We start from the raw sequence: 11,800 nt of genomic DNA on the forward strand, positions 1-11,800 counted from the left end.
TTTTTTTGGGTCATTCCCATCTCATGATTTGATTTGGCAAGTTAACTCGGGTTGACATAATGTTTTTTCTTTTTTTAATTTCATTCTTTAATATTGAGTTTATTAAGAATTGAGATTTAACATGTTTTTTTATTTGCTTTCTATGATGTTATTATAGTTTCATGACTCAGGTCATGGATTTTACATGTTAACGCGGGTTGACCCGAGTCGATTTAATATGTTGTCTCAATGTTTTTTTTTTTTTTAAATTGCTTTGAATTTTTTTTAGTCAATTTTTTTTTTAGGTTGCCTTTGAATTTATCAAATTGATCAGATTATATTAGATCAATTTTTACATAATTTAAATATTTTTTCTTTTTAAAAACATGCTATCAATGTCTAAATATTTTTTTAAATTTTTTAAAAATTAATTTGACTTGGTAGCATAGCACGAATAAATGATCTAGTGTAACTGATTTAACATTTATTAACATACTGTCAATTTAAAATGGTATCTTTGTAATTTCGCAATCCTAAAAAAATAATTCTATGCTAGCCTATAATTGAGCTGCAAAATACAAAACCTGATTCATGTTCTCTCTTTGGTAAATTCTATACATAAAACTATTACTAGGAATGACATTATATAAATGAGGTGATTTACAAAATCATATAAGAGATGTATAAAATCATCGCACTAAATGGAGGAATGCTAGACATTTGAGATGCATTCTAATTGTTTAATGTTAATTTTGAGATATATTCTATTACGAAATTTCCTACTTTCTCTGAATGTCATTCTTTTATTTTCCCACTACAATTCTTTTATTCACAATACTTAATTTCTTGTCAAGAAAGAAAACTTGATCAAATATATATTAATGCAGAATGGATAAGGGAAAAGGTTTTTTTTTGCACCATGAGATGGAGATTCCAAAATGTAGACATGCAGTTGTTTATGTACAAGTGTGATGGGAGAAATTAAGGCCAATAATAGAAACAAAAATTAAGGATAGAATTAAGGGCTGAACTCTAATAATGGAAAACCGTGTACTGTGGGAGGGCCTAGTCAATTAGAGTCTTAACACATGTAACTAAGCTGGGTTTACTTCATAAAAAAAGAGAAAGAATTCAAATATTCAAATAGCGATATTCTTATCAAAAAAGTGTAAAAGAATCTTTGTTATATTTTTCGGACATGCAACCCACATTTCAGAAACTCTTGAACTTCCCATGAAAAGAGGATGCCAACCATAAACTGTCCTGTGGCTGGACATACCCTGCTAATGTCTTCAAGTTACCTTCTGGTAAGCATTCTTATTATGTTGTGAAAAATTATCATATTATTTCCATAATATGAATAGGGTGTGCAGAGGTGGTATGGCACGGGGAATATGTTGTCCCTGGTCGGTTTTCATTTCGAGAAGCCCTTTTCATCCACCTTTAGACACAGCTCGCTATCGTAAGCGCTGACCGATGCCTTTCCATGCTTTTATTTAAAAGACACGGTATAAGATTTCGCGAGTTCCGTTTCAAGTGATTAGAATTTCTCACTGTACCCGTTTGTTCCTTCCTTTTCGTCTCGCGCTCCCAAAGAAAAATTACGACGCACCGAACCTCCTGATTATACCTTAGTCAATTAAATTGAACTGTCTTCCTCTCCAAACCTGAGCTTGTGAATAATTTCTTTGTAAATTGGAAACTACATTCGGTTCACCGCTAATAAAAACACTCTCTCTGCAACTTCGTTTCTCATCATCACATGAATTTTCTTCATATCAACTATCATCAGATGTACAAAATTTAGATGGGTGTGGTTTATGATCCCCTGCATAAAAGGGGGTACAAATTAATGAACCATATTGAACCCTGTAACCTAGATGATTTTTATGGAGATGAAGCTAAGGAAACAATCTGATGTCACAAAGAAAAAAAAGGAAGAAGCTACATGGAGCCGGTCTTTTGAGAAAGATAGAACAGCAGAATGAACCAGGCATGCCCTCTTCCAGGCATGCCCAAAGAGGAAGGCCCGACAATAATTTCAACCAAGCATATGATCTGATAGAACAGCAGAATGGAGCAGGCATGCCCAAAGAGGAAGGTCCGACAATAATTTCAACCAAGCATATGATCTTGAACTAGAAGACCATTAAGAAGTGGGCGCTCCACATCCACATCCCTCGACATCATCCTATACTGACGGTGCCCTCTGCCACCACACAATCAAACAATAAGATCAGAAGGTTGAAAACATACCAGGTTATGCCATGCCAAAGAAACGTATATACATGCAGCATTACTTCTGATATAGTGGCCAAAAAAAAAAAAAAACCAGAGGAAAGCCGGAGGTGCACAGTTATATCCGGAACCATGGCAGTAATGGTTATCCACCCAATAAATCAATTAATTACCTTCGGAATAAGAACAAAGAAGAAAAAGCTTTCAACATGTCAAGGTGTTTGAACAGGATAATGCAGTTACCAATGTAGCCTTCAAGTACATAATGGAGAACTGAAGACCCATCAACACCAAGAGTTGTGATCATTGTACGAGTTCCAATCACAGACACAACAGACAAATTTCTTTGATGTCTGCCATGTAAATTTTTCCACGAAGATTGCTGTGCATCCATAAATTATGTGCTGAATGGAAAAACTTCACCATTGGCAGTGACCATATGCATCACCAAGGCCAAGGTGCTGCCATGGCAACAAGATCATGGTTTATGTTCATTTGATTGGAAGGAACATCCACATAAAGAAAAACTTAGATTACCCTACTCAAATTCAGTTCTTCATGCATGTATAATAGCTAACAAATATAACACAAGAAAAGCAGCATAGAGACCTTACACTAGTTGATTGGAGCTCCACATTAGCTGAATCCTCGCTATCCTACAGTACAGAACAAAACTTCAATTATTATACAGTCCAGTAACATTGAATACCACAGAGAAACAAATGCCATTAGCACACCTCAATCAGCAAGTCCTTTCTTGTAATCATTCCAACTACCCGAGACGCACGAGGAACAACAAATATGTGCCTCAACCCTAGTTGTCGGAACAGATTATATACCTATACAATCAACAAGATGCAATTTTTGTTGGATGAGATGATAAATACAAAGGAATGAAACAGATAAATTAGTAATGGTGGGAAAAAGACCGGCACCTTTGTTAAAGACATGTCTTCAGGGACAACGTATGGAGAGGGGTTCAAAAATGGGGCAAGATCAATGTACATTTCCAAGTCATCTGAACTTAACTGAATATCCTCTATAGAAATTCCTTTACTGGAAACAGGTTTCACAAACTCACTGAAGTTGTGCCTGGAGTGAACACAACCCATTAGGTTAAAAAATGATGGCCACATAAAGAATTATGCCGGTAACAAAAATAGTAGTGGGTATCAAGCTTCCAAGTACCTGATTGATTTCGATACACCTGCTGGATCACATGGTAAAGGACTATGCTGAAAATCAACCTTGGATTGGAGAAGGACTAGCAAATGACTGCAACATTAACCGAATACTAAATTAGTTTGTTCAGCCAGTGCATTGCCTTGGTTTCTAACAAATAAAAACATATATATGTTCTACCTGCGAAGCACAAGTCCAATTACAAGTGTTTCACCATTTCTCGTGTGATCAATCACCTGAGTAACCAGTAAAAATAAACTTTAGGCATCTCAAGTGTAAACAAGCGAAGATGAGAAATGGAAACAAAGCTTACAGGAAAGCCATTGTGCATGTTGCTCTGCAAAATAGAAACGACATCTGCAACCTTAACAATACGAGGAAAGGAGACAACCTACAAAGTTTAAAAACACAAAAATATAAAATCCTTGAGTTCAGGATGGCATGCAATACAACCAAAGAAAGGAAAAAGGAAAGCAGAAAGTGTTCTAGGATTAAGGTCAGCAGAAAGTCCTGATAAGCATTGGATGGCACCCGGGGCTGCCCAGGTACCCCCCCCCCCCAAAAAAAAAAAAAAAAAAAAAAGGTTCCCAAGCTCTATCCTCAATTGAAAACAACTGGATAGATTCTCTCATAAAATGGATTCATAAAAGCTCCAGAGTTTAGGATGCCATGATTTGAGAACAATTTACAGAGAAGAATATAGAGAGATAGTCAATAAGTTAGACCAACGTTTCAATCTTTTATTGGTAAAACTGACTGCTTTTACTCTTCCCGAACCCTTCTCAGTTTTGAATTCTCATTTCTATTCAAAGAATATCGAAGCATCTTCATAGATGTGCAGAATTACACTTCACCCTTCCTTGCTCAAATTTATCCACATAATGGCACATTCTTTTTTTCTTTTTTTGGCTGTTACTGAAGGCTCCATGCAACTCAAAGCATCGACTACAAGAGACAAGCTTTAGTGACACCTTTCCAGATTTCAATTAGCCAGGCCATGCAGTAGTTAAAAGGTCAATACTGTTAGAATTAAGATGTGCTTGTATTGAGTTATAGCACGAGTTTCCAAAGCAGCAATCCTCTGAAATATAGACAGAAATATCAAGTGTTTCATTGAAATCACCTTCTGATTTCCACAAGCTTCCTTTGCCTTCATGTTTCTCATTTGGTATTTAGGTCTAGATTCCAACAGTGGAATTCCTCTCAATCGGGCTTGTTGTTCATAAAGACCTTCATTGAATGCATCACCAACAGCCTGCAGTGAGAAAAGTCTTAGTATTCACAGAGCATCCATAAGCAAATTCACAAAGCAAATTGAAAGGTATACCTTTGATATCAGGAGAACAAGCATGATTAAAGGTAAAAGTTTCAAGTTGTTTGTGATCTCAACCATAATTACACATAAAGAGACAGTCATTCGCATTGAACCTCCAAGAAAAGAAGCTGCTCCCAACAGTGCATATCTAGAAATCCACCAAGAAACTTATAGAAACACTTCAGAAACAAATAAAGAATCCAACAAGTTTGCATTGCATGGATGAAGGCAAGGACATTCTTGGAGCAAGACATATTAAGTGAAAAATACAATGGAAAAAAAGAAGCGAATGAAAGCAAGGAAAAAAAAAAACTAGAATATTGGAAGACCCAAAATTTGTCCAGACTCATAAAACATTTTAACCAGGACAGCCTTTGACAATATGCTAAAGATGAATGCCCAAGATCTATCATCAATCTTCTACATGCTTGATGTCTAAGAGTAAAAATTTCATTGAACCAAATGAGAAACCTACATGCTTGATGTCTAATAAGTAAAAAAAATTCATTGAACCAAATGAGAAACCTACGTTCCCTCCTCAATGTTGAGCTTCTTGTAAAAATTAACAACAAACATGCCAACCAGGCGCCCATACGTGGAGCCTATCATAATTCCAGGAATAAACTGGCCAGCAGGAACTGCAGTACCAAATGTCACCACTGCTAAAGTATAAAACATAACCTGCAAAAATTATAAACCAGGAGAAGGTAGATTGAATTACAAGCCTATTTGTTTGGATAGTAGAAAATAAAGAAATGGGAAGCTAGTGGAATAAGGCATCCTCCCACAAAAATTGAAAAACAACTACAAACAATAAAGCTTCACAATGCCATGAAACATCACCAACAACCATGTGAGAAGGAACAAAATTTGTCTTTGGGGGTGCAAAACAGATAATATTTAAAAGCCATGTCTTGCAAAACAAATGCATGAGGGCTTGAACAATATGCTGGACAGCATATGCCTCCTTAATTATATTAGACGCTTTCATCTATTCCACTACAGATTCCATTTCTAATGTATTGTTCCTCTAGTGATGTCCTTGTAGAAGCATTCATTCTGACATTTCTCCCATCAACTCGTAAAAAGAAGAACAGTTTTTTAATTGCACAAATTTTCTTGTCCACATAGGAGCCCTAGGCAGTCAGTTTTGAGTTTATAGAGCATGAAACTAGATAAGAAATATCTGCCAGTTTCAAATCAGAACTTGAAACAAAAAAAGCAACAGTATAAGTTAATTATCGACGATGCAGTTAAGGATATAGTTAATTTTGGGATTTTGATATTATTTAGGAAATTTATTATTTATGATATGGTATTACTATCACAGTGATAATTAATCAAAAGTACTCGCTTATTTAGGTCTTTTATGGCTTTACATTCCTGCACAAGCATGTGCGTGTGATTATATTTTTGGGAGTTCAAGAATTGAGCTTTTAGTTAAGAGGTGCACATTCTCATGTTTCTTTGTTCTATGGTTCTCAGCAACCTTGATTTCCAGGTCGGCTCATGGAAGCTTCTTCAGAATCAAGAGTTTATCCTAGTGGATTCTAGTGAAAGACTCGAGATTCAACTAGCAAAATGAAAAACAACATGGGCTTGTCTTCTCGAACACAAAGTCAGAAAAAAATGAACCTACCAGAAACGTCAATAAACTCTGGGCGCTGAACTCATGGATTGTCTTGGCACTAAACAGATTCCTTATAGCATCATCCTGTGAAAGCCAGCTAAATTCATTAGAATGTAGACCATAAAAATACCACGTTAAAAAATAAATAAATAAATGAAGAAAATGACTTTTTAAGAATTCTAGCAAAACCTGAGTATTAAAGAAAATCGTTGCAAGATCATTGTATTCCTTGTCCTTGCCACAGTAAAACTGCAAGTGGCAAGAAATTAAACAACATTACCCTGAGAAAGTACATAGAAATGAAACACTAACATATACTGTTGCAGGATGTTCCAAGTATCAACAAGTCTTACAATAATGAGGTATACATTATGCTATGATCATGAGAATTATTGAGCTAAGGAGCAAACAAAATAAAATATCAAACTGCGGGTTACCCCACCCAAAAAAAATTGTGGAGAAAATTTAGTGAAACAATTGAGTATTTCCTGAATTGTTTTTAAGAAAATAGAGAAATCTAATTGAAAAAATAAATAAAATATGATTGTGTATAATTCTCGAGCTCATCTTCAAACCAGAAACAAAATTTCAGTTTTTCATTGTTCACCTTTCTTGTCCTACACAGCAAAGTAGCAGGGAAATATGTATTTATTATTGAAAGATCAAATAATGTAGTAATTATTAAAATATGTAAATGTGAATGCAAAAGGAAGTTCTTGCACGAAATTTATAAGAAGGCAGGCCAAAAAAAAAAAAGATTTCATGCGTATAAGAAAATATCAACTGATAAAGCAAGATCTTTACATTCACATAATTTCCATACATCCCTGGGGGCCTTGGGCATTCAATACCAGAGTCAGGATCTGATTCAGGGCATGAATTGCATTTTCTTAGAAGTGGTAGTCCAAAGGAAATAGCTGAAGTAATAACAGAGATGAGGCATGCTTCAATAATCTGTCACAATATTGTTAAGAGTGGAGAAAGGGACAAAATGTAAAGCATTAGGTGACATCACAATCTTGGAAGAACCAGCATAAATACTAAAAAAAAAAAATTATGACTTCTGAGATTCATCCTATTCTGTTACCTTCACTCGGTTCCCATTCTTGTGCAGATAATTCCGTCGCCAGTAGGTTATATGAAGAGTAAGCTGATTGAATAACGCACCTAAGTAAAAGGGAGAAGAATTAGAGCAAACCAAAAAGATAAAAAATGGTGCCATGCCATGAGCAAGATATGAAGGCTAGTCAATAGGAAATTACCAAGTAGACCACCAATAACCCCAATAACTGCCATTGGAAGCAACTCCCCAAAAGAATAGTCCTCTTGACCACTGTCAAAAAAATAATTATAAAGGATTTAGAGAATCATTAAAATCTTAGGTCAGGGATTACCAAAGAAGCACAGCAAAGCTTAGATCTTAACTCTGACGTGTCCCATATTATGAAACCACCAGAGCCAAAATGCCCACACTTCCCACTCTTACACCATCCCATAGCAGTACGCACCACAACCGCCACAACAGCAGAGGTAAAAAAGACACGCCACATAAGTTGACTCCTCCACCTTCAAAGGCACAGCAGAGATTAATTTTTTAAAACATTTAAGGAGACAGATCAAATGAACTTTCACAAGAGAATCAAACACATGAATGCAGGTCACATTCATATACATGAATGGAAAATGCACATGAACACATGCTTGTGCACATGAAATGCAATGATATATCACAATTTTTTTTCAAAAGAAAGGAATCTTGTTTGTAGTTGGCACAAATGCATTTCTCAGCAGCATGATGAAGAACAGAACTGTCTTACCAGGATGTAACTTCTTCTAAAGCAAATAACACACCACCAACTGGAGCTCTAAAAGCAGCAGCAACGCCAGCCGCACACCCACAGGTCACCTTTTCAAAACATTAGACAAATGAAAAATGAACACAATAAAGAGGCACACCACCTCTATTCTTAGACAAATAAGAGGCCATATTGAAAACAATTTGGTATATACCAGAGCAACATAAAAAGATAATGGCAAACTCTCCAAAGGCAGTTACAGATGATGTAATGGGATTAGAAAGATGGTATCAAACACTCCAACATAAAACAAGATTCATGCTTCCATCATCTATACAAGTACCCATATAAAGCTCTACTTCATGATATTGACACCCATTTTTAGAAAGAATTCTTTCCTTAACCAACCAAAAAACTAAGGCCACATAACTGAATATGAGCAATATATACACATTTATTGCTCATATCCCGTTATTGTCTGCTGCTGAAATGGATACTAGAAAGAGACCTATGAAGCAACCCTGGTCTTCAACCATTGTGAATGAATTGACTGCTATCTATCCTCAAACCAACAATTTCTTGGTTGCACAGTACAATGGCCCCTAGACTTGCTATAAACACTAGGAGAAAAACTTAAGAATTTTTCACTCACACTCATTTATCCTATGATTTCAAGTAGAACTTTAGAGTTATCATTGGAGGAGGAAGTTAAATAGAAACCGACACAACATTCATAGTGCATCCTTCTCCAATATTCCAAAAGATGAATACATAAGAAAAAGAAAAAGAAGGAAAAAAACACAATATCAGTGGACAAGTGATAATATCTAACAAGCAAACAGGTGTGAGAGGCACAATTTCCTAGAGCAAAAAAGTCTAAGCTTTTGTCTGCCGGAATTAGGAGAAATTTGATACTCACAAGATCACGACGATCACGATCACTCTTGAAAACTTGAAGCCACCTCAAACTTAGATGATATTTTGTAGATCCACCCTAAATTAACAAAAAGAAACTAGGGTTGATGGAGAACCACAAAAAAAAAAGATTCTGAAACACGATTTCAATTCAAGAGCATATCCCACTCCGTGCATTAAGTTCTTACTTGTCCAAGCAAGGAAGCAATACAAGCACCAGTATGAACAAGAGGACCTTCTTTTCCTAAAGCAAGGCCACCTCCCACAGAACCAATGCTTCCAAATATCTACAAATCAAAAGTGTAATATTGTCAAAATCAAGGCAGGGTGAAAATCTCACAAAAGACAATTTATTCCCCAAAAGCACTATCGCACCTTTCCAATCAAAGTTCTGAAGAGTAGAATACCAGGAATATCAAGCCCTGCACACATAAAGGAAATGAGAACTGCTAGACATGAAAGTTGAAAAGGCTCAAACCCAAACAATACCAAGAAATTCGATTGAGATCTCCGGCTTACCATTCAAATAACCCTTAATTTCTGGAATACCAGAACCTGCTGCTGCAGGTGCAAAATGCGTAACGATATATACAGATGAAAAGACTAAAACCAAGTTAATTAATACATATATTACAAATCCAGCAAAATATGATCTCTGAATTATTGAAAACGTCAAAGAAAACTTCCAGCCAGCAAAATTCTCGACAGATATATTGATGAAAACAGCCGCTAATCCAGTACCTGCGATCACAGAAATAATCTTTAAAAACCTCATAATTAACATCATGCAACGAGCTGTCCTTAATTTTAAATCCAGGAAAACATTACTATTTATTCAATGATTAAAATTGTGTTTGCGATTATTTTTCAAAAAAACACCTAATACATCATCAAACTAAGTTCATAAAACTGAAACGAAAAAAGAAATAATAAAAAAAAACCCTTACCAATACCAATGAGCAAAGCTAAGAACCACTTAACTACCACTTGGTATCCAACATAAAGCTTCCCTCTTTGCGCCTACCAGATCCAAAACAAAAATAACGACACCGACAATTAATCAAACATAAAAATAAATCAAACTCAAATGATAATAAAAACAAGAAGAAAAAACCTGCTCATATCGATACGCCTGATTCTCGATAACTTCATAGTCAAGACTCTCAGCAGTGTTTCCATTGCTGGTTCTCAACATGCTAACACCGTCAACCTCACCGTCCTCTGAGCTTGGAATCCGAGACCACAGTAGCTTCGCAGTCTCCATTCCATTATGCAATTGATTCGATAACATTATTTATTTATCGATCTCTCTCGCTCGTTCTTCAGGAAATCAAGCACTAAAGCTAAACCCTAATAATAAAATCCCGGAATCGGAGTTACTGCCGTATATATGGAGAATTTTGATCCCGTACGGCATTTAATATTCAATAGACAGCAGAAAATGACATCAAGAATTTCGCTTTTAAAGAGAAATCGAACGTCAGGTAGAGAAGGAGAAAGACCGGACTGTGGCTTAGAATCGCGGGTGACCTCTCTCTCCCTCTCTCTCTTTTCTCTCTCCTCCCTGGTGGTGTTCTAACTTTCTGTTTCGCTGGGTTTTCTTTTTTTCGTTTTGTTTCCTCGCGTTCTCTTTTTCGGTTAGAATTTTGACTAAAACTGAGTTTCTCTCCCTTTGTTTTTTTATTGTTGCTTTGCAGTGAAAAGGGGATGCCCGATTGGCTATGTTCGAGTGCAGTGAGGGTGTACGAGAGGTTTTATTTTTCTATTTACTGTACGGTTGGATTTTCGTCTTGACCTACCGTTTTGGGTCTTTGAGGACAGGTGCCCTGCTTAGCAGCTGACAAGCAATCTCTTAACCTTACATTTATTTTCAAATCTTTAATTTGATTTAATTAGGCTTTCTTTTTATAACAGTTTAATTGTATTTGACGCATGGATCAACTGTAAGGAGATTTGCTGTTTTTGTCAGAATATGAAGGGGTACTCGTTTGGCTGAAGGCATTCTTTCCTGGTGATTGCTTTACTTGAAGATTTAGGTCACGATTCCTTCTGCATTTTAAAAATATTTTTAAAAAATTTAAATTTTTTATTAATTTTAAATTAATATATTTTTAGTGTTTTTGAATAATTTTAATGGACTAATATTAAAAATAATTTTTAAAAAATAAAAAAATATCATTGACATATATTTAAATACAAAAAAATATTTAAAAAACATCACAATCACAATTCTAAATAAACCCTTAATACGGTATATTAAAGATGGTTAGAGGGATGAGGTTCTGGTCTAGCGATGGGAGGGACTTGTCCCCTTCCTCTGCACCTGGGTTCGAATCTCACCATGCACGAATTTTAATGGACTAATATTAAAAATAATTTTTAAAAAATAAAAAAATATCATTGACATATATTTAAATACAAAAAAATATTTAAAAAACATCACAATCACAATTCTAAATAAACCCTTGATACGGTATATTTAAGATGGTTAGAGGGTCAGAAACTAGCGTAACTGTTACAAATAATTATAATAATAATTAGCATTATGTAGAAAGGGCGTGGAGTTTCTATACAGTGATTGATTATGATGGGAAAAAAAATCATTCATGATTAGTATCTGTTTTATACAAAAATAAAAAGAAGTAGAAAAAATAATTATACTTTGAGGACCATCTACTCGAGAATCTAACTATAAAAATCTTACATGATACATTAAAGTAATCAACTAAAACTCACTTGTTGGAG

At 35.3% G+C, this 11,800-nt stretch overlaps 1 protein-coding gene across 2 annotated transcripts; it reads right to left on the bottom strand.

Moving 5' to 3' along the window:
* Window positions 1–2,089: 2,089 nt before the first annotated feature.
* Window positions 2,090–10,678, bottom strand: CLC-D (chloride channel D). Of its 2 annotated transcripts, none has more exons than XM_011023254.1 (23): window positions 10,170–10,678; window positions 10,003–10,075; window positions 9,575–9,796; window positions 9,431–9,477; window positions 9,244–9,342; window positions 9,060–9,134; window positions 8,162–8,250; window positions 7,770–7,910; window positions 7,607–7,677; window positions 7,432–7,511; window positions 7,149–7,298; window positions 6,534–6,593; window positions 6,354–6,428; window positions 5,244–5,395; window positions 4,727–4,862; window positions 4,523–4,654; window positions 3,713–3,790; window positions 3,580–3,635; window positions 3,406–3,492; window positions 3,153–3,309; window positions 2,955–3,056; window positions 2,827–2,873; window positions 2,090–2,188 (listed from the first exon to the last, which is right to left on the bottom strand). In XM_011023254.1, the coding sequence occupies exons 1-23, from the start codon at window positions 10,344–10,346 to the stop codon at window positions 2,095–2,097; spliced, it is 2,400 nt and encodes a 799-aa protein (XP_011021556.1). In that variant the 5' UTR covers window positions 10,347–10,678; the 3' UTR covers window positions 2,090–2,094. The 2 variants fall into 2 exon arrangements, with proteins under 2 accessions (XP_011021556.1, XP_011021557.1); XM_011023255.1 differs by lacking the exon at window positions 2,090–2,188 and adding an exon at window positions 2,269–2,678 and having other exon boundaries at window positions 2,832–2,873.
* Window positions 10,679–11,800: the final 1,122 nt, after the last annotated feature.

Source organism: Populus euphratica, unplaced genomic scaffold, assembly GCF_000495115.2.
Source record: "Populus euphratica unplaced genomic scaffold, PopEup_1.0 scaffold9.1, whole genome shotgun sequence".
In the NCBI taxonomy this organism is placed as follows: Eukaryota; Viridiplantae; Streptophyta; class Magnoliopsida; order Malpighiales; family Salicaceae; genus Populus; species Populus euphratica.

What these genes read in the sequence shown, in the direction of transcription:
- CLC-D (XM_011023254.1), bottom strand. Translation starts at nt 10,346, where the DNA reads ATGTTATCGAATCAATTGCATAATGGAATGGAGACTGCGAAGCTACTG. An exon ending in AGGCGTATCGATATGAGCAG is followed by an intron (nt 10,076 to 10,169) that starts GTTTTTTCTTCT and finishes TGGATCTGGTAG; the next exon opens with GCGCAAAGAGGGAAGCTTTA. An exon ending in TCAGAACTTTGATTGGAAAG is followed by an intron (nt 9,343 to 9,430) that starts GTGCGATAGTGC and finishes TTTGATTTGTAG; the next exon opens with ATATTTGGAAGCATTGGTTC.